Source organism: Equus caballus, chromosome 7, assembly GCF_041296265.1.
Source record: "Equus caballus isolate H_3958 breed thoroughbred chromosome 7, TB-T2T, whole genome shotgun sequence".
Taxonomy (NCBI): domain Eukaryota; kingdom Metazoa; phylum Chordata; class Mammalia; order Perissodactyla; family Equidae; genus Equus; species Equus caballus.
Genome location: NC_091690.1, coordinates 30,202,192 through 30,225,456, shown reverse-complemented (window position 1 = coordinate 30,225,456; position 23,265 = coordinate 30,202,192). Strand labels below are relative to the sequence as shown.

At 42.2% G+C, this 23,265-nt stretch overlaps 1 protein-coding gene and 1 long non-coding RNA gene across 33 annotated transcripts in view; one reads left to right on the top strand and one right to left on the bottom strand.

The window, feature by feature from the left end:
* LOC102149777 (uncharacterized) overlaps positions 1-23,265 on the top strand; it is a 316,397-nt gene that overhangs the window by 68,614 nt on the left and 224,518 nt on the right. For all 32 annotated transcript variants that reach the window (XR_011440837.1, XR_011440849.1, XR_011440844.1 and 29 more), the window contains exon 2: positions 1,122-1,241. Coding sequence is in view for 4 of the 32 variants with exons in the window: in XM_070273818.1 (XP_070129919.1) it covers positions 1,229-1,241 (13 nt within the window). In the remaining 28 variants the exon portion in view is untranslated. The remainder of the gene's footprint in view (positions 1-1,121; positions 1,242-23,265) is intronic.
* LOC138925110 (uncharacterized) overlaps positions 20,678-23,265 on the bottom strand; it is a 42,185-nt gene continuing 39,597 nt past the window's right edge. The window contains exon 3 of the long non-coding RNA XR_011440853.1: positions 20,678-22,329. This is a non-coding gene — a long non-coding RNA (uncharacterized lncRNA). The remainder of the gene's footprint in view (positions 22,330-23,265) is intronic.

Here is a 23,265-nt window from a genome sequence, read left to right as displayed (position 1 = left end):
CAGATCCAAATATTCAAAAATGATCTTGGAGGGCCATCTGGTTCTTACTGGTTCTAAAAGCTTCTTTCAGCCTGGTGGATGGATCCAGTACAAAAGATAGTGAGGGCTCTTCATTGAGATTTAAATATGTTTCACTGACCGAAGCGAGAAGCTGACTTTTAAAAATAGCCAATGCTGATGTTCCCAGGGCCAACTAATGATGTCTCCCTCTCATAGGTTGGTGGAAGTCTGATAAACGTTTAATTGATGATCATACAGTTGCATAGAGGCTTAGAAATGCACCCACACACCCACACACACAATTTCATATCATCGGGGAACATTTGTTAATTTGTTTGGGTGTCTGAAACAGGTTGGGAATTAGGCTGACCCAGCATGTGAGGCCATGAGGTCTGTCAGAGCCATGGGATCACTGTGATGTGTCATATTTAATTTGTGAAGACAGCGCTGCCAGCCTGGCACTTTGGATAGTGGTGCTGATGGGTTTGCTATTTGCGCTTGTTGTCTGCTTGCCTTTCTGATCAAAAGTAGGGCTGTACGTTCTGTGGCCCAGGGACAGGGAGTGTCCCCACTTTGGGAGGCGAACAGGCTTGGATAAGGATGGAATCCTGTGCTCTCAGCCTCAACTCTGGCCAAGTCCAGACAGAGACTGGGAATGTAGTGAGAGGGATGCTACGCACCAGGGAACATGGATTTGGGACAGCCACCTCATTTAGCAGAATGCTTGAAGGGGCGCTCTTCGATTAACCTTTTGTTTCTCCAAGCTTTCGCTTTCTCATCTGAAAGGATGAGAGGGAGGTGTGTGTGCTTCCTTCGGTTCATGCAGACAGAGCCACAGTACATCCTGTATTATGACAGTGTAACTCATGCTGTAGTGCTTTCTCATTCTCTAGGATGTAGTTATCGAATGCAGGGACTACATCTTATTTCTATGTACCCCCAGCTCAGCACAAGACTTAGCCTAAAGAAGACATAAAAAGGGAGCTGTTTAAGTGCTGTGGGTAGAGATGTGACTTTTTAAGGACACCCATAAATTGGATGTGGTATATGGGTGTTGAGACCATGGGGAAGTTACCTTACCTTTACCTCAGGTGATTTGTCTTTCTTGTGTTCCCTTTCAGTGAAGATGCTGGTGTTCCACATCCAATTGCTCTCGTCTTTCCAAGACTGTGGCACTCCAGGAAATCTTCCCTACTGAAGGGGGACCACGAGCTACAGTATCTCTTAGATGAAATCAACAGGTAAGTCTTTACCAGCAAATTTAATATTTTGTTTCCAAAGCGTACCAAATAACCACAAAGATCACCTCGGTACCCAGGGCCCTGTCTGAAGACATGAAGCAAAACCTCTTCATAGTCACAAGCAAAAGTTAACGACTTAGAATGTTTCAGTCTGCCCTAATACGTCTAGTCTATGAAGGTGGCACTTAAAGTGATTTCTAACTGTTAAAGGAGAAATTTAACTTTCTCGGTTTTATAAACATTTAGTGAGGCTTATGATTTGCAAGGAAGACTTGCTGGGGTTCTGTGGTGTACCAGCTTCCATCAGCTGGCTTTCCCTCTTCTCTCAGGATATCATACTTTCACACAGAATCTTAACATTTCCTTGTGAATGGTTTCCATAGGGGCCTCGACTAGCATGGTGCCTGGCAGTGTTTGCTGGGGCACCAGAGACTTAAGCTGGCTCATGGTGAGTTTACTGATGATAGTGGTTGCAGCACCCGTACTTTTTAAAATTTTAGTAAAATATGCATAACTTAAAAATTAACATCTTAACCATTTTTAAGTATACAATTCAGGAACGTTAAATATATTCTCATTGTTGTGCTACCATCACCACCTACATCCACAGAACTCTTACACAACTAAAGCTCTATACCCATTAAATAACCACTCCTTATTCCTCCCTGCCCCCTAGTCCCTGGCAATCACCATTCTACTTTCTATCTCTATGAATTTGACTACTTAACCTCATATAAGTGGAATCGTACAGTGTTTGTTGAACTGTCACTGGCTTATATCACTTAGAATAACGTCTTCAAGGTTTATCTTTATTGTAGCATGTATCAGAATTTCCTTTGATTTTTTCTTTTTGAGGAGGAAGATTAGCCCTGAGCTAACATCCACCACCAACCCTCCTCTTTTTGCTGAGGAAGATTGGCCCTGACCTAACATCTTTGCCCATCTTCCTCTATTTTATATGTAGGACACCTGCTACAGCATGGCTTGATAAGTGGTGCGTAGGTCTGTGCCTGGGATCCGAACTGGCAAACCCTGGGCCACTGAAGCTGAATGTGCAAACTTAACGGCTATGCCACCAGGCCAGCCCCTCCTTCTTTTTTTTAAGGCTTAATAATATTCCATTGTATGCATATACCACATTTTACTTATCTATTCATCTGTTGATGGATATTTGAGTCACTTCCACATTTTGGTTATTGCGAATAATTCTGCTATGAACATGGATGTACAAATATTTCCTCAAGATCCTGCTTTCAACTTTTTGAGGTATATGCCAAGGCATGCAATTGTGGAAACATATGGTCGTTTTGTTTTTAAGTTTTTGAGGCACTGTCACACTGTTTTCCACACGGGTTGCACCATTTTACATTTCATCAACAGTGCACAGGAGTTCCAATTTCTCTACATCTTCTTACTTATTTTCTAGTTTTTTGATAGTAGCCATCCTAATGGGTATGGGGTGGGATTTCATTATAGTTTTGATCTGCATTTCTCTGGTGATTAGTGATGTTAAGCATCTTTTAATGTGCTTATTGGCCATTTGTATATCTTCTTTCAAGTGTCTTTTCAAGTCCTTTGCCCATTTCTTTTTAAAGATTTTTTATTTTTTTCCTTTTTCTCCCCAAAGCCCCCCGGTACATAGTTGTATATTCTCCGTTGTGGGTCCTTCTAGTTGTGGCATGTGGGATGCCACCTCAGCGTTGTTTGATGAGCAGTGCCATGTCCGCGCCCAGGATTCGAACCAATGAAACACTGTGCTGCCTGCAGCGGAGCACGCGAACTTAACCACTCGGCCACGGGGCCAGCCCCAAGTCCTTTGCCCATTTTTGAATGGAGTTGTTTTTGTTGTTGTTGAGTTGTAGGAGCTCTTTATATATTCTGATTTCCTCATTAGATAAATGATTTGCAAATGTTTTCTTCCATTCAGTGAGTTGCCTTTTCACTATGTTAATCATGTCATTTCATGCACAGAAGTTTTTAATTTTAGTGTAGTCCAATTTATCTAGTTTTTTCTTTTTCTGTTTAGCTTTTGATGTTATATCTAAGGAGTCATTGCCAAATCCAATATCATGAAATGTTTCCCCTATGTTTTCTTCTAAGAGTTTTATAGCTTTAGGTCTTACATTTAGGTCTTTGGTCTGTTTTATGTAGTACTTGTTTTTACCCCTTCATAGACACTGAATTTCTTGAGCACTGAGACTATTCATCTTTGTGTTCTTAATGTTTAGCATATACCTGGCACATAGTACATGATCAGTAAATTTTAGTTGAGTGAAACAACTTTATCAGACATGATGAGACTAAACCAAAGGATATATTTATAGTGATTTTCCATTCCCATAATAATAATATCAGACTGCCTTGGAGACCCATAAAGAGATCTATGAATTTAAAAAGTAACACTGCTTTCAGGGACTTTTTTGCATTTCATTTATTTACTTTCTCTTGAGAATGTTTAATGGAATATTTGAATATTTGTCATACTAAATGTATGCTTATCACATTTGACCTTGAGTGCCTTTCTCATGAGCTCTATGCACAGTTAGCTCTACAATGATGAAAATGACTGTACAAGGAGATTGTTTCTCCCATCCATATGAGTCCATAAAACCCTGGGTCAACCAGTGGAGGAGGTGGGCACTGGATCCATAGCTGGCTTCATGACCTTGAACAAGTTATCCCATATCTCCGAGCCTTCCTCAGTTTCTTCATTTATAAAATGAGAGCATGTACAAGATTCCTTCTAGTTCTAAAATTATAAAAGTTTAGGTACTGGTGATAGGACATTTCCAATAGGAGTAGAAGTTCAACCACTTCTGGGAAGAAACAAGGATGAGATTCACCACAATCTGGCCTCCCACAGAGAACCTTTCTACCCTGGAAGTGATCTGAGAGTCAGGAAGAGAGAAGGCTGTACCCAGCCTCTGGAGTTATGTCTTTGCTCATGCAGTGTGGTGGCAAGGAAGGGGGTGAATTGAAAACAAAATTCCTATTACTATTGTTGTTATTACTGAATCAAGGACATCTTATCCACATTTCGGCCATTCCAGAACCAGTTTTCTTATACTTGGGTATATGTGCGGCAAAAACAGTTTAAAAGATAAGAGAGCTCTTGGTTACAATACTAGTTAAAACTATGAGTACCACACCCCCCACCAGACTCCATATATTCCTCATGTTTCCTGAGTGAGTTTCAGCCAAGTTTGAGAGACAGTTCCAACTACAGCCTCCCTGGTGGACACCTCTACAAGAAGTGGCCCATGGAGTACTAGTATCTGATTTGGAACTCTCCTTTCTGCCACGGCCGAAATTGAGTATTAGGTCATCTTTATGGTGCCAAAGAAACAGCAAGGCCTAGCAAGGGCATCAGGGAAATCTGGGTTCTGACCTCCACTCTTTCCATCTGAGTGAGGTCTGGGCAAATGACTTACCCTCACTGGGAATGGGTTTCTACAAATATGAAATGGTAAGCGTGCTATCTACTGTTTTACTTGGAGAATTACCTTGTTCAAAGACAGGAAGAGTGGAAGGAACTAACTTTCATTGAGCACCTCCTATGTGCTAGGTGCTGTGCTATGTGTTTAGTAAATTATCTTGTTTAGTGCTCAAATAGTTCTATGAAGGGGCCATTGTTAGCCTCATCTTAGGATGGAAAAATTGATGCTCAGAGAGATTAAGTGAGAGTCACACAGCTTATAGAATCATGCACCACATAATGACATTTTGGTCAACAAGGGACCACATATAAGATTAGTACCATATAGCTTAGGTGTGTAGTAGGCTATACTATCTGGGTTTGTGTAAGTACACTCTATGATGTTTGCATAATGACACAATAGCCTAACGACATGTTTCTCAGAACATATCCCCATCATTATGTGATTCATGGCTATACCCAGCAGAATCAGGGTTCCAATGCATGTCTGCTGGATTAAAGCAAGTGCTCTTTCCCCCACGTCCTTAGACCTTGATGTGGAATAAAGCGGATGTATTCGGATGTATTCTGCACTGATGGGGCCCCTCCCTGCTTCTTCCACTGCTCAGGTTGCTAATTTGCTTCCCTTAGGCCTCCTGAGAAGGGGAGCTCTCGACCTTTGAGTCTTCTGGCATTTACCTTTGCTGTAGAACAGATACCACCTATTTTCCCAGAAGCCATATTTTCTAGAGAAAGAAGGACTTTTGGTCATATTTGAGGGGCAAAAAACTGTCCCAAAGATAGAGATTCAAGCATAAGTGAGGCTCCATCTATCCGTGATCCTGCCTTACAGTCATTTCTTTTCCTAAACATATTCTTCAAAAACTCGTTCTCACTGGGGGCCCAGGCAAGTGTGATGGTGACCGGAATCCTGCTCTGGGGCCCTGGATTCACAAAGGGCCAAGTTGACGTCCATTCTGCATCTGGCTTATTTGATGCCAGAGGAGCGCTGAGGTCTCCTGAGAGAGCCAGGAGAGATTTGCCTCCTGCAGAGGTTTGGATAAGCCCCAGCTAATCTCCATGGCTTCTTAAGGGCACACCTGCTTGTCTGCCAGCCAGCAGCCTCCTCGCTCATTTCCCGTGGGACGGCTGGGGTCAGAGGGCCTCCAGAAAGCCTTTTATCCCCCACTGCCCGCCAGGCCCCCCTCAGCAGCACCTGGGTCCACACATAAGACTTCCTTTGAGGGGAGGTCGAGACGTTGTCCCTCCCAGAGTGGGGGCCAGTGCCCTTTTCCTTCCTTTTGAGGCGGCTTGCTTGTTCCTTCCTTCTGAATAAGCGTTTAATTCAAGCTTTATCGTGCATGCCTCAAACTTTATCCCACGGGGGCTGAGCTGATCTGAATTGGTTTCTGGGCTGCTGAGCTGTGGACACGTAGTAGGTGCTCAGTAAACAGAGGTCATGTTTGATTGTGACCTGCTTGGGAGTCCAGGAAAAACACTGGGTCAGCTTTCCATTGGTTTCATCATTGGAATGTAATAGTAACACTGATAGTATTAAAGTGTATCAGGATTCAAAAGTCATTTCTGTTTGGCTGTAGGAGTTAAAGATTCTCTCCTCTCTCTTTTTCCAAGTCACATTTTCCTTCTTGATTATCTTTAGGAGTAGGTAGTAGTGAAATTGACTTGTTTTCTATGAGCGTTCTGTTTAAGATGTGTGGTCAGAGACTGCTGTTTGACACAGGAAGCTCCCAGGGGTTGTCTGCCTCCCTCCCTCCCTTCCTTCCTTCCTTTCTTTCCACTTCTTCCTTCTTCTCTCTCTCTTTCTTTTTTATTTTCTATACATAAGATGGAGACATAGATCATTTTTGAAGAAGGAACTATTAATGGTAATCTGTAGGGGTATGGCTGAAAAAAATCTAATTTGAAAAACTATGATCCTTTGAACTCACCAATTTTTGTTCAGGTTTATAATTCCACTTGCCCCTAATTCTACTAATATTTATTGAGCCCTTATTCTAAGTCCCTGGGCTGAGTCAGATGGGATGAATCCAGACCCATGGAAACCAGTTTAGCTAGGAAGATAGGCCATTGGAATTATATGCTAAAGCTATGTGTGGATCGATGGTCAATTTGAGTGTTGAAGAAACGATGGGTGATATATAAATATCAGTTATTCTGACTCTTGGCATGATATCACAAGCTTATACATATTTTAGTTATCTTCCCCAAACCATGCAAGATAAGCAGTGTGATCCCTGTGTTGTAGATAAGGAAATGGAAGTTCAAAGACATTGAGTAACTTGGTAGATTGGTTGCAGAGCAAGGACAATAACCCAGGTGACACAGCTAGTACTTAGAAATCCAGCTGTAATTTGAACCCAGCACTGGATCTGAACAACCCTTGGATTCTATCCTCTTCCATCTATACAGAAAAGCAGCTGTAATAGAGGTAGAAAATTCTGTGTAGGCAGCCACTTTAGATAGTTGATTCTCCAAAGTGATTTTTTAAGGGGAATGCATGTAAAGATAATTTACCAGCTAATTGCTAATTTTCCCTTTCAGCTTGGATTGTACATATATCAGGGTGTGTGGTGACTTTAAACTACGGGTTTTAATTATTTTAGCTGGGGTGCTCTAACTCTTCCTCTGCCTGCAGCATCTCCGTTAGGATGCTTCCTCCTTGCTGAAATGCTTTGGCATTGTCTCTCCTCTGATAGTATGTACACAAATGGATGCTCCGCACCTCCCTTCTCCCCAGTGGAGTACACAAACAGCAAGCAGACAGACACTATCTAAGAGGCTGAAACTCAGGGCCCATAATATTGTGGCAGAAAGCAGAAAATAAAACAGCCAGTGCTGTGTGCGGGATAATAGCATAATAGGATAAGTGTGAGAGAGTCAGGAGGCGGTAATGGCCCAGGAGATGGAGAAATTCTGGGAAAGTAGGGCAGTATAAAAGCGGAGACACCATCTGTGGGATCCAGGCAGTTGTGACACTCTGAATGACACAATATGGAGATCTGTTGTACAACACAACAAATAGTAGTAAAGGAGTCATCTGGCCTTACAATTGTCAGATGTTCTTTGTTTGAAATACCACCTTCCTGGCCGTGAACACCAGTGTAGCCACGGTTATAAACATCAAGGTTATAAATTGCCTCTTCCTCCAGCCAATTAAAATTACAGAAAGTGAGAATAAAAAAAAATTTGATGGATCCTTTCCTCCCTAGATGGATCCTCCCCTTGGACCAGCAGTGGGCACCATGCATGCCCTCACCCGATCTTATTCAAGCACAATAAATAGCTATATCAATAAACAGCTATATTGGAAGAGATTGAGAAAGAAAGTAAGCTTTACTGAGTGAGCGTGTATATGTGCCAGGCATGACACATGGCTTTTTGTGTAGATCAACTCATTTGGTCCTCATAACACCACTTCAAGGTTGATATCATGGTTCTGATTTCAAAGATGAGGAGACTGAGTCTCAAAGAAGGAAAACGACTTGTTCAGCTTCACCGAGTGGTGGAGCCAGGATTCTCACTCAGACCTGGATGGGTCTCGGGTCCCTGCTCTTTCCACTACGTTTCCCAGAGGCGGAATAATCCATGAATGCATCACATCTCCTCATCTGAGATCCTTTTCCAAATAGCCATTATCCGTGAAAGGTTCTTTTGACATGAATGCTTCTCTTTAAGTCTCTAGAAATCTGGAATCATCTAACCCACACCTTCAAGTATTGGAATGATTCTTCTATACTCCAGTTTTAGGTGAAAGAGGCAAAAGAGAGGCATATCAGTTAGTTTAGGAGTTTAGACAAAACACTAACTTCTTGGATGTACATTTATCTCAATACAATTTTTCAGCTCAGTAATCTATACCTTCTCCTCTATTGAACTATGACTGATGAAGCTTACAATGATGACCCAGAGGTATGGCAAGGACCTAAATCATTAAAAAGGACCAAAGAGAGCATAGAAGAAAAACACTGATTTTGAAATTCTCAAGAACATGAGCTTGAATCCCCATGCAACCACATAGGTCGTGGCTTGAGGCAAATTGATCACTGTATCTTCAGTTCCATCGGCTGGAAGGTAGGTGTGTAGTTCTCAAAAGGTGGTTTTGAGAAGTCCATGAGATAACATGCGTAGAAATCACCTGGCACAGAGGGTGATGCCTCGTACTTGTTCTGCAAATCCTAGTTTTCTTCACAAGGCTGAAAAGTAATTTGTAACCACAAGTGAAACAAAGTAGATGTTGGTCATTTGGAATTTTCTTGTTTTCACCAGTAATGCAGCATCTGTGAAATGATCGAGAGGGTTGAGGAGTCTCAGACCATTTAGACCATTTGCCTAGGCAGACGGGCCCTGAGAATGTGTTCCCAGCAAGGAATTCATGTCCTGGCAATCAGCTCTCTGTCTCCAACACTATTCTTGCTTCTCTCTGTGTAGGTTCTCACAATGACATGTCATATGGTGAACAACAACAGAAATGTAGAGGTTTGAGCAACCCACAGCAGAATTCGCCAGTTTATTGCTTTAATTCAACAACTCAATTTTCTCTAAGCAGACTTAGCCGAGGGAAGCAAATGGCGCACACTACGCTTATATCTCCATGACGTCTGCATTTCCCTGTAATCCATCATTTTCTGCCTCCACTCTCTACCCAGGAAGCTCAACACCTTTAGAGACAGTTTGTCCTCATTCCTATGAATCCAGATAGGTCGAGCGCATACCAGAGACCCTGACATAATGAAGACCAGGAGGAAGAGAAAGGCCTTGAGAAACATATTTAGCTGCATTTACAAATGAACCTTCCGAGGGGCTATACAGCATTGGAGTTGAGACCACTGTCTGACTTCATAGTGAGACAGACCTTCGTCTGAGTCCTGGATTTACTGCTTAAATCTTGCGATATTGGGAAAGTGACTTCGCCTCTCTAAGCCTCAATTTCCTTATTAGTAAACTGTCCCTGGCTCATGTATTAAGTTCTCAATAAATTTAAGTCATTTAAAAAACATTTGCTTTCTGTTTATCCTACCGTTAATAACTTCACTTAACTACGTCCTGATCTCTTCTGAGACTGAGGTATCGTTTATCCCCATAATTCTAAAAATAGTTGACACGCCCGTGTTTTCTCCTTGAATTGGCCAGATGGGCAATAAACTGTTGGAGTTTCTCAGTTGAAGACAACACAATACTGCAGTATCAGCCCTGGCTGCTGCTGATTTTGTCCCCGCCTCTCCTCCTCATGCTCCCCTCCCATGGAGGGCGTGACACTGTGACAATGTCAATATGGCCGATATAGGGCTTCCATCAGGAGCCCTGAGCATGGAGACCATTTTATCTAAATTTGCAATGATTTGTTTCTTACTGCAGACACTACTCTTTAGCATTATTGATCTCCTCTGTCTGCTGAGCCACGTCAGATGTCTTTGACCCTGGTTTGCACCAGAAGCAGTCAACGGCCGCCTGAGACCGTCTGGCATTGTGATTGAAGTCAATTCCTCTTCACGTTTGCATATGCCTTTTTTGTCCTGCCTTGAGATGGTTTGTGCCATCGCAGTGAGGACAGAGTCTGCATCCTTTGTGTCATGCTCCTCAATATAGTAACGACTGCTCTCAGGGTCAGAATCTCTTTCCTGCATTGCTCCTGCTTTTTTAAGGAGGAAAGGGCACTCAAAGCTTGGGCTTCTTCTCCAGGAAGTTGGTAGTATAGTTTCTGAATGAAACTAGGAGGGGACTGGAGAAGAAATTATCTAATCAGTACATACAAACAGAAATGACAGGATGAGATGAGGAGGAAAACGGGAATCTAGAAAACGGTGAGGATGCCATCTTTTTTCTTTTTTTCTTCTTAGAGTTGAAAGTTTTCCTGAATTATAAGCTTTAGTGAGAAAAGAAGTCTGGAGAGTTTTTTCGTAATGCTTTCATTTTACCCATTCAAAGAACAACTAGAAATATTAGTCTCCCCAAATTGCTCTTGCCGGCCAACTGTCCTTCCTCAGCTTGCCACAACTTGTGAACCCAAGCCTGTTTCTTTTCTCTTTTATTCTGATCCTGCATGATAGTCCGAGTCACCTGCCGTTTGTGCTGGCTCACGGACAATTTGAAGCCTTAAGTTTGCTCAGAGAGAAGAGTAATCTCCCTGAGGAGGGTAAAGTGGCCCCACTTGAAACATTTAATTTTCCTAAGAGAATGATGATAACTTGAATAACTAGCAAATACATTGCAGAGAAATAGGCCCCTCGTCCACAGAGAAGGGATCAGTGAAGGTTCTGTTTGTGTGGTGAAGTAAATCAAAGAGTTGGGGTAATTACTTAAGAAATTTGCTCCAAAACCTTTGCTCAGGAGGGGTTTCATTTGATTGCTTACTTTAAATTTATTGTCCCCTCAGTCCATCAGTTCTGTCAGATTTTACTTGTGTAGGCCCAATCTCTCTCTCTCTGTCAATCTGTGTGTGTGTGTGTGTGTGTGTATTTTCTTCCAGGCAGGTGGGGATAGAGTGATGATCCTCTACCAATAATCTTATCTTTATTCTAAAATCCAATTCATTCCAGAGCTGGCAATATTTTAAAAATTGTTAACAAACCAGTGTGTTAAATTGTGGTTCCTAGAAGGTGAAAGACAAATAGTTGACTGTCACACTATAACCCTTAGTATAGTTTTCTCTGTATGATATAATCATGGTATGTTTTTGCTGGCATGGCTAGCACCAAGCATCCCAGTGCATCACATACACTCTGTTGCTTTAACTGTTGCCATGGCAACCTCAACATTTTTCCCACAGTAACTGAATTTAAATATGTATCTATGAATTTGAAGAAATGACTATAAGATTAAATAAAATCCTACTAACATCCGTCTGTTTCATACAGGATTCTGAGATGATTTCCATAACAACAATTATTGGATAAAATTTCATGAGACACAATCTATAGTTAATCTTTCCTGGAAAAGTACAAAATAATCAGGCTTTTTCATAGGCAAGTGGGTGAATGCTCTATTCAGTTATGCATCATCTTTTGACTGTCTATATAAACCACTGTGTTAGGCTCATGTATTAGTTAGAGCACTCTGGTAACAATTAGACCTAAAATATATGAAGATTTTTTAAAAATGAAAGTGTATTTCTCCCTCTTGTAATAGTCCCATACTGTTTCTAGTCAATATTAGCTTTCTTCAGGGCAGCAATTCCGAGACCCAGATTCTTTCCATCACGTAGCTTGCCCAGCTCCTGAGCCCTCATCAGCCTCTGCATCCAGCTGGCAGCAGGCAGAAGAGAGTGTAGAGATATAAGGCGTTATAAAAGCCTTGAATTGAAATCGATCACTTCTGCTTATTTTCCATTGGCTAATCCTAGTCACATGGCCACATCTACACATAAATTGGGCTGGAAAATATAGTTCCTGGCTTCTCAGCAACAACTCTGTGTTAGAGAAGGAGAATCATGAATTTTAGTAGCTTGCTCGCTAGCTCTGACACTGTGCTGGCAGATAGAAAAGTTAGGAAGATGTGCTTAAGACACATAAAGGGGTCCCAGTTGTGGGGGAGAAAGTCATGTGACATATAAGTGTGGTAGTGGAGGGCTGAGTGCCATGGCTGAGTGACTACTGCTTGGCAGGATTGGGGAGGTTGGTGGCACTGCCTTTGCAGCAGCTGTACCTTTGTCTTATAGTAATTTTAAAATAATGGGCTTGCTTAAAAGCATGTGTGTAGGAGCGGGAGGCTAGAGGAGATGGGAATTAAGAGGAATAATGAGATAATATAGTTGTCCCTGCTGGTTATTAAGTGATAAGCCTATATTTCTCCCTCACTCTCCACTTGCCTTATCATGAGTGGGTGACCTTGATGAGACATTTTCAACACGGTGCCTTTGGTTCCTTTTAATCTCCTGTCAGTTGCTATCACTGTCAGCATGACCTAGCTCCAGCGAAAAATTCAGCTTCATTTCAACCTTACCAGGAATGCTAAATTATGAGGAAATGTCAGGATGAGAGGAAGCTATAAACACTGTGGACACATTAGTTGAAGGGGTCATGGAAGGACACTGAGATCTTCCCTCAACATTACAAGGACTAAGGGGCCTGTATTTTGATCTTCTGAATCCCTCTACAGTCTGAGTTCATATAACTTGTCTCTGTCCGACGCTGACTGCTGTTTTATTCCAGCCAGGTGAATTGTGATGGTGATTTACCTGCCTGGGGTAGGAATGGCCAGTTACCTGTTTACCAAAAGACACTAAGATTCCAGGTATAACTTTCCTTGGTGGGTCTGGCAATTAATGGATTTGTGGTTGCAATGTTCTTTGAGGTCTGTTCATGAAACAAATACCAAAATGAAATGGTAACCATGAAAATGCTGTGAAAAGTTATAATGACTTCAATACAAGCGGAAGAAGATAGAGAGCAATTATTACCAATATTTCAAATAGAGAACTTACCTAGTGGTATTTTTAGGAAGTACTTGAACTAATCCCTCTCACCTAAGGAAAGGCAGGAGTTGAGTTTGTATGAAACATGGTGATTCTATGGGACAGTAGCCAACCGTAGTGAGCATGGCAAGAGTTGAGGTGGATAAAAGAAACAGTCATGGCCCTCAAGTATTTGGAGTTGAGTTTAGTATGGGAGACAGAACTAATAAACAGGCAATAATTGACAAAACGTGAATGCCCACGCCTGAACCGGCAGTAGAAATGGTGGCAGTTGTTCAGAGAATTGAATCAAAAACACTTATCTACAAATCACTGTACATTTTTGCACATTTTGCCGTATAACAGGATTAGTTTTCTCTATTTGAAAGCTTTTTAAGAAAAAAAAGAAGAAAACTTTATAGTTATACTTAGTTCTCAGATCTTCACCTTTCGGTTCTGATTGTGGCTTTGCTTCTCTTTCACTCTGTGTAGTCAGTCACCTGACAGCCTTGACAGTAAGGAGAGAGAAGTGAGGTTCTAGACCTCAAACAAGACAAATGCCTTGCCAACTCTTCAACTTATGTCTGTAACATTCATGACATATTGGTTGAACAATTTAATCTTTTTTTTCCTTCGCAAAACCCTTTTTTTTTTTTGCTGGGAAAGTTTCTCCCTGAACTAACATCTGTTGCCAATCTTCCTCTCTCTTTCCCCACCCCCTCAAAGCCCCAGTACGTAGCTGTATAGTCTACTTGTAAGTCCTTCTAGTTCTTCTACATGAGCCATCACCACAGCATGACAACTGATGGATGAGTGGTGTGGTTCTGCACCCAGGGAGCCGAACCCAGGACATCAAAGAGGAGCATGCCAAAATTTAACCACCTGGCCATTAAGGCTGGTCCTAATCTTTTTAACAAAGCCTTATTTTCTCTATTTTGATTGTTGGTGGAATAGGTGGCCCCAAATTTCTAACGTATGTTGAGCTCTAAAATTATTTAGCTCAACTTTGCCCAGAAAAGGACAGAAGCTAAGATTCCACCGAAGATAGGTATTTCTGGGTGATGAACTGAGACCTGAGGAGTTTATCATCAAGGCACATAGAGAGTCAGGCCCTGAGGGCCCAGGCAGCATAGAGGACTGCTGCAAGGTGTTTGGGTAAGTGAGAGTAGAATTGACCATTGTTCCAGCAATTTCTCCCACATAATGAGCAAGAGGCCTTTCCAACAGGGATGGAATGTTCCACTGATGTCCTCATCATAGAATAATCTTGTGATTTTCCTTTGAGGTCAGTAAATGATACAACTTCACGTTATAAGTGATATTAGAACATTTAGTCTAACTTTCCAACAGGTGAAAGTCTTCCACACAAGGTGTCCTTGACTAAAGGCCATTCAGCCTCTGAGTGGACCCTGAAGTTATAACAATAATAAGAAAATACTGTCATTTTATGTCTCTCCCAACAAATTATGGGTTTCAAAGGAGCTCTGAGTGTCTAATGTGAAGATCAACCAGCTAATGTAGATACCAATCAGAGTTTTAATTACAGCCATCACAAAGTTTCCACATTTAACGTTGATGAGTAACTGCAGACTGTTACCTGCTTTCATAACAAGAAAGCAGCCTGCAGGTTTAGAAAATAAAAGCATCTTCAGCATCATGCTTATAGCCATTTAAGACCCTTCTCAAATCTGAAATGGCCCTATTCTGGAGATGTTTGAATGTGGATTGATAATCAGTGTGGGAAAGAATTGGGACCCACTGACTGAAGCACATACCTAGTAATAAATTCTGATTCTTATCCCTTTTTTTCCCCGCTTTATATTCTTTTTCGCTCTTCTAATTCCAATTCTTTTTTTTCCTCCTCCTACTCTTTTGAAGTCTGATCTGTTCTCCTGTACATAGTCACCTTTTGATTGTCTATGTCAATTAAAAATCCTAGGCTACCTTTACCCATTATTGTGACACATACCGCTAACTGGAGTGTGCGTATATGCAGGGCAAACTAATTATGAATTTACCTTCAGCAAAATCAATTTTAGAGGCAGATGTGTGTGTGCGCATTTGTGTGTAGAGAGGAATTATGATATTAACCAAACACAGATGTTGTAGAATTATCATCTCTCTGAACTTTTCCATAGCAATGCTCTTCTGCATTAAGACCTGTCATCTAGAATACATTATGCCTTATATTTCTATGGCCTTAGAAATAAGTATAAAATATGTCAATCATAAATTTGTTGGTTTTTAAAGCCCCAGAACATACCCATATATTAAGACATTTTATTGTTTAGTGTCATATTGTTTTTGCATCAGTTGTATTTTTTGCAATTTGCACTAGACTGTATTATATCTTGTGCAAATGGGCTGGTGGCTGCTTTCAGGACTCACCCAGATATCTATTTACCTAGCTAACACTTGGTAAATGGCAGTGATAAATGATCATGTACTTCCTGGAAGCACAAGTGTATTTTCAAAGGTCAAGCACATTTGAGTGATCTGTGGATGCTCTGTAAAGGTGGGAATCAGGAGCCGCAAGACAGAACAATAGCAAAAGCTGAAAGTTAAGCAGGGGGCAGAGTGACCCTGAACTGGGAGGTGCTGAATAGCAGGACTCTTGTGCTTTCTAACAAATAGTCTTTCACAACAGTTCATGAACTCAGTGAACACATAACCTTGGAACCTAGTGATGCCAGGGCCTTTGAGAGAATCCTGGATCCTCTGTAGCTGCTTGTGTCAGAGCGAAATGTGGTGGAATCCTGGAAGGAAGCTCCTTCATTGTCTCTGAGACACATTTTTGTCATCCTTCTCCCTAAGAGGCATTTTCTGTAATAACCTGCTTTGTCACTTAAAAAGCCCTTTACTCACATTCCCTAATGAAGCCCACAGCTCCGTGGATTGTGGTCCCCATTTTCCAGAGCCTGGGTTATTAGATGCAGAGAGGTTAGGGTAATTGCCCAAGAACAGACTGTTTTAATCTGAAATGAACCTAGGCAGTTAGAGTATTAGTTCTAAAATGTTGTGCCCTAGACTTTCTGGATCTGAATGGCAATTGTTTCATGTATGGCTTATGGAGTCATTTATTTATTCGTTCGGCACACATTTACTGAATACCATTTTGTACTAGGTTAGATGTTAGAGAAATTAAGATAAGTGAAATGTGGTCTCTACCATCGAGGACTTCAGTTTAGAAGGAGAGAGAGATGTAAATGGAAGTAATTACAATATCATGTGACTAAGGCAGTCACGGGGGAATAAGGAACAGGTGCAGGCTGTCTGCCCCGGCACTGAAGGCTAGAGGAGGTGACGTGAGTCCCGGAGGACTACAGGAGTTTGCCAGGCAGACAAGAAAGCGAAACAGCATTTTCCATAGTGACTATCTAGGCAGTCTCCAGCAACATCCTGGTTTCCTTTCCTAGAACTCTCCTTGCTGAGCAGGTTGAGACCACCTGAGGCGAGTTGCCTCACTCCCCTCCACATCGAAATTTCTCTATATCTTTATCTGTCTTCTCTTCCTTCTTCTTGAATCAGAGGAAGAAGTGTCTTCCCCTTTGCCCAGGCTCGAGCTCCCACCCGACACGAGCTCTCCAGATTCTCTCTTCATTCACAAATTGTCCACAGCTCTCTCTACTTAAAGTTCTACTCTGATAACAAACAAGGTACCCCTTGTCTGGGACAGGAAACAAACTCCTTTGAATTAACATCCATCTCTTGCCTCCCTTTTATTACTAATCTTTTCAAAAGGCAAGTTGACGCTCCCTAGCACCACTTTCTTACCATCCCTCGTAATTTGGCTTTACCCTCCACCCTTCATGGAATCTGCTCTCTCACTGTCTTGTGCTCCTCACTGTGCCACGACCCAGTTGTTCTCAGTGCCCACTCCACTTTCCATCGCTGTAGTATTTGACACTGCTAGTAATTACCCACCTGCTTCTTAAAACTCTTTTTCCTCCTGCTTGCATGACATAGTATTCTGCTGCTTTTCTTCACTGTTACTTCTCTTTCTCGACCTTGCTAGATCTTCCTTGATTTTCCTGTCTGGATTTAATAACTCTCATCAGCTCCTTCTTCATACTTTTATGATTTTTGTTTCCCCTGAGTCTTATGATATGCCATCTTGTCTTATAATATTCTTTTCAAGGACTATATCTTATTCATTATGACAAGAAGCAGCATTGCAGAGGGGTAGGGCGAGCAGTCTAAATCAAACTGCCTGGCTCTGCTGTGTGACCTTGGGTGAATTACTTAACCTCTCTGTGCTCATTTCCTTACCTGTAAATCAAGGGTAATAATTCCTTTTTTTACAGTATTATTGTGAGGATCAAATGAGTTAAAACATGTGAAGTGCCTAGAACAGTGACTGGCATGTGGTAAGAGTCTAAAAGTGTTAATTAGCTGCATTTGTGTCCACCATGGCACCCGGTTCAGGAGTAATATTAAAATTGCTTATACACATTTATTTAAAAAATAATTAACTATAAATAATAAACGTTCAATAAGTTCATTATGACTATTGAGAGCTTACTATGGGCAGACTTTGGCCTAAGCACTTTTCTTGCTTTATCTCATTGAATTCTCACAAAAACCCTGGAAATAGGTTGCCATTATTATCTCCATTTTGCAGAGGAGGCAGCACAGCCTCGGAGAGGTTAGGCGGCTCGCTCAGGTTCCAACTCCTTGTGGTAGGGCCGCTCTGACTCCAGAGGATGGTTCTCGACTCCCGTGCTCGTAGGGCTGTTCCGTCAGTGCAGCTGACAAACACATTCAGGAATGTTCCCGCCTCCTTCTAACAGTCCGCAGCCGTGACAAGCTTAGCTCCGTGGTGAATCCCCACTCGCACTATGCAGAGTTTGAAGAGTTCTACATTTTTATGAAGTTATAAAGCTAAAGTTGGAGTTCCATTGCCACACATTCACCTAAGTTATCTAATTATTTTATCTATGCTTCTTCGGATTCACTATTGCATTTTAAGTTCTTGGGGGGAGGGAGCCTCTGTTTTACTTTGTTTATGTGTCCTCCATAGTGTCTGAGACAGTACTGTCTTCCAACAGTTCTTACTATTACTCACAGCAGGCAAGGTTTGACAGAGCCAAATTCAGCTCGAAGGACCTTAGTGACGTGATCCCGTACCCTCACCCCTAGCCAGCCCCTCCTCTGGAGAGACTTCCAAGATCCCACCCCTTCCACCACCCTGCCTCCTTCTGCCTTCACGTCAGAACTGGTCACCCCAGCCTCGCCCCTCTGTACACCTCTCCCTCCGGCCACATAGCATACTAGTCTTCAGTTTAGACGACTTGCTCCTGCTACAGGTCAGAGTCCTAGTCGACCCTTTTCATTTCCTTTGTGCCTAGCAGCACTCGACGCATAGAAGGTTCTCAATAAATACTAATCCGTTAAGTGAATGAACGAGGCTTTTTGATAAACGTTTTGGATCTGCCTAAGAATTTGCACGTGGCACTAGCACTTGATTCCTTGGGGGCTTCAGACAGGAGGGGGGGAAGATTTAGTCCCTCCGTGTGTGTATCTTCTGAGTGTGAGTGATGGTGAGCCTGTGGTCAGGCCTTCTTCAGTTGGCTAAGTGGGTCGTATCTGTCAGGTCTACTTCCCCTCTCTGTCTGGCTAACTCTGAAACATCATCTGCATCTCCGCCTCCAGCCAGCTTAGGCAGCGATGATACAAATGTCTCTAGACCTTTCCTCCATACCTCTTGGTCGAGCTACCTCTAAATAGGAGCTCCCGTTTCCCTCACTGAGTCCTGTAAGTGCGATTATCTCCCTGGAACTTTTGGATCAAGAAATATTGTTAATTTTTCTGTGTGTCGGCTCCAGTTATCATAATTATTGTGTGTGTTTGCTCTCATAAAGTCCTTTCACTTATTGAAGCACTGACACATACTTTTCTTCATTTAGACAAGGCAACAGAGGGAGTTTAATAATAAAGTTGGGAATGTGAAATGAGTGATTGGTAATATTGTTGAGTGTCTGGTACCAGAATCAATATTTTATATATTATTCCATTTAATTCCTAAGTGGTGACTAATAGAGCTCTAAAGTTTGGGCTGATTGAATTTGAATCCTTACCAGCTGCCTGTCTCTGGATAACTTTCTTCAACCCTCTCTGCCTGCTTTCTTGTAAGAAAGAAGGTCCTTTAAAAGCAAATATTCCACAGAGATGTTGTGAGTTGGAAATAAGATCATGTCAAATGCTAAACACAGCGTTTGGCACATAGAGAGTATGCAGTAAACATTTTTATTATTATTATTAATCCTCACCGTAAACCTGTTATGAACCATATTTTAACAGATGAGTAAAGAGAGGCTTGGAGTCTAGATTCAGGGTCCGTTCAGCTAACCACCATGCATCCCACCTCTTGGATATTGGCAGGCATACATTCTTATTAGATTGGATCGAAGAAGATCAATTGGTCCTGAAAAGTAATGAAAGCTTCCGGCGTGTTATTTGATAATTTGAATTCTCTTTTTCCCAGGTGGTATGTGCCAGGCCCTCTGATCTTTCTCTCTCATCCCCACCCCCCACCAGACTATAGGAATAAACTTCTCAGTTTGCAAGGGCAGCGCAGTCCTCTGCTATGGTTGAGCGGTCACATCCCAGCCGTTGACCTTCCCACCAGCTGTCACACCCTCTACCTGCTGCCAAGTGGCCCTGGAAGAATCTTCCAAGTGATTTCCTGCCCCTGGAAACATCAAAGCCCTCCCTCTCCCTATTCTTCCTACTGAATGCGCCACTGGTTGGTATAAATGGAGGCAAGTGCTCGTAGCCTCAACGACTTGGGGGGAATGCTGGTCCATGGGAGGGGGGCTCAATGACCGGGGCAGGGAGGTGAAGTCCCACGCAATGTCCAGGGATATGGCCAGACAGTCAGACCCTGAAAGCACCCATGAGAAGACCAGCAGATTAGATGTGAAATCATACACCCAACACCCTGCATGGGTTTCAAAGGGGAAGCCTACAGCCTTGAATTATTATTTCTATATTGCATAATAATCAGGCCGCTGTTTTGAGATCATGTCAAAGATAACAAAGCATCAGAAGCCTCTTCTGTTGCTGAAGAACCAATCAACCTAAACTAATACTTTAATGACCACTTTTCCCAACGAGAAAACAAATTCAGGCAAAGAAAAAAAAAAGGAAGCAGGGCACTGAGAAGAACCTTGTCTGGTCAATGAAAAGAAGAAAGAGACGTCTGGAGCCATGGCAATGGAGTAGGGATTACTTTGATCTGGAAAATAGGTTTCTTCTTTTTTTTCTTTCCTCCAGTGCTTTTTCTCAGGCAGCCAAGAGATACTATTGAGCTTGATGACGGAGGCCCTTTCAGAACGAAGGGGCACCTCCAAGCAGAATTGAATGACCGCTTTCATGGACACTTACTTTAATAGTCTCATGTTTGAAAAATATGCAATTAAAGGAAATACTATTACAAATAGCCCCTATTTGTTGCTTGAAAAATGCTATCGATTAATTGAAAAATGAGAGAGAGGTGTGCAAGATGATTATGTTAAGTGTAAACGGCCGATTATAGGAAGGAAACATACGCACACACAGACACACGACCTACGTACGACGCCCAAGGAGATGGAGAGAGGACACCCTTAATGCATCGTGAGCTCTTTATTCCTTTACATATAAATAATAACTTTCAGAGAAAGTCTTGCCCACCAGAGTTTTTAATCACTTCGTGTCAGTAATGTTAATAAAAATGGAAGTGTTATTGGTTAAGGATTCAATTTCTTGTAAACTTAATCTGTACGAGTTGGGGGTCTTCCTGTGTGAGAATGATGTTTTAATGAACGCTCTTTGGACATTTTAAATGAAACAATAGCCATCCTGGGCAGTTTGATCTTGCATTTTCCACTGATATTTGCCTTTACCTTGCAGCCCCCTGCCAAGATCCTTTCCATTCCGCCACCTGCCTGCTCATGACATCCTGCCTCCTCTCAGATCAAGCCCTGAGTTAATTGGGAGATATTCAGCAAACAAGTGGTTGTGTGTCTTTAGCGGAGGATAAAGGAAGACTTTGTCCTTCCCAAAATAGACAGAAACATCTCTGGCTATTCTTTTAAGAGATTTCCAAAATCTTTGTCCAGGTAACCTGCCTCGTTACCATGGCAACAGCAGGACGGTTCCTGTCTCTTTCTTCTTTTTTCTTTGCCTTCACGGATTTAACACTTTTATAACTGATATATAACCGCCACTTAAGAGTGAATGTTCTACTCTTCTGCAAAGTGGTAGAAAATAAGAAAACTAAAAGTGTAATTACTATTTGCTTTTTTTAAATTACTATTAGGCATTTGCTTTTTTTGGTTCTCCCTGGCAATGTTGACCAGAGGTTTGTTAGTCTCTAAATTGTGTACAAATTAACCTCAGATGCAGATGAAATTAGGCATTTTTTTCACTTTATTTTTTAAGCTAAAATTTGGTAAGCATTTATGATGAGCTAGGCACTGTATGAAGCCTTTTATCTATATTTAATCCTCAAAATGAATTCACACGTAAGGCCTATCATTGTGCCCATTTTACAGGTGAGAACCTGAAAGTTTGAGTAATTAGCCTAATATCACTATGCTCACAAGGAGTAGAGCCAGGAGGCAAATGCTGACTCCGGGGACTAAGTGTGGCTGAGTCACAGGTGTCTGAGGCAGTATCCTCAGAGCTGACTACTGTTCCACCACACATGAAAACACAACTGAGAATTCAGGCCTTTTTAGCATGAAGGGTTTCTATCAGATTTGAGTAAGTGTATCTTCACGGAAAGGATGATATGACATTGGAACGGGAGGCTGAAGGAGTTGGAGAAATCTTTTCTTAGGAAAAATCCTTTTCAGAAGCAGAGGGATGAACTGGAATAGCTCTTGGGATCTTTCAGGATGCTCTGATGCCATGGTGTTGAGGCAGCCTGGTGTTAAAGGGAGAGTCAGAGATCTCCTTGCTGACACAGCAAGAAGGACTCCCTGGCCATTGGGGCAGGCGACCGGGGGACACAGTCAAGCACAGTCCCTGGGAACCCCAGCGCACCAAAGACCTGTGCAGTGGAACCAGGTTGGCTGCCCCAGGGCCCAGTCACTATCCTACACCTTCACCGGCAATGGCTAAATGTCCATCGCTGAGGAGCCAGAGATCCACCTGGGACTGTTAGAGCCCCATCCTTCAGGTTCTCCATGTGTCCTGTTTGAACTTCTCACGATCCTTTATGTATGCAGGGCCTTCTACCTCAGCCTTCTTTGTCTCGCTCTTCAGGGACTAATCGACTGGAGAGGAAGGACAGAATACTGGTTAAAGGTGTGGTCTCTGGAAGTCAGTCTACCTGGGTTTGAATCTTCCTCCTACTGTTTACTGTTTACTAGTAACCTTGGACAAATGGTGCTACTTTAGCCCCAGTTTCCTTATCAGTAAAATAGACTAATGGGAGCATCCGCTTCGTAGAGTTATTCAAAAGATTAAGTGAAGTGATACATTTCAAGTGCCTGGAAGAGAGGACACATTCAGTAAGTATTGATTGTTATTATTATTACGCAATTCTTAAAATTTTAGCCTAAATAGCAAACTGACAAATATCCTTTTAGTCACCCTATAGATCCAGGTAGCTGCCGCTCCTTTGTGCTTCTATGGTACCTGCACTTCTCTTAGCCCAGCATGAGTACCTGTTTGTCTGTCTTCTTTGTAAACTGAACAAGTTAGTGAAGAAAGGAACACTGTCTTGCTCCCAAGCGCACAACATATTGTTTGTGCATAATATTTGCTGTGGAATAGTGTCAGGGATGGGAAAGCCAGCCTGCACTTGAGTGGGGCAAATAAAAGTTTTGTTAATGTCTCCAGGTAATTATTTAAGCAGTTTTCTGTTAACCTAGTGCAGTGTTGGGCAATGGTGGAGAGAGAGAGGAGAAACAGAGTACATATTCTGTTCCTTTAGAGAAGAGCCAAGCAGAAGGACACATTGAAGACAGGACAGACCAATTAATGCAACAATAGAGAGCACTTAGTATGAAAAGGGATTTTGTTAGAGAGCCACACGCCAAGGGCAAGGCTTCCAGTGAGACTGACAGGATGCAAAAGAGTCAGTAAAGCAGAGGGACTGATTCAGGAAGGGAGAAGAACTGGAGTGAAAGTGCAGAGCTAGAGACAACCACTGAGCCGATGCGGAACAGTGAAGAGTCTGGAGGCTAGACTGGCAGGTGCTGGGTGTA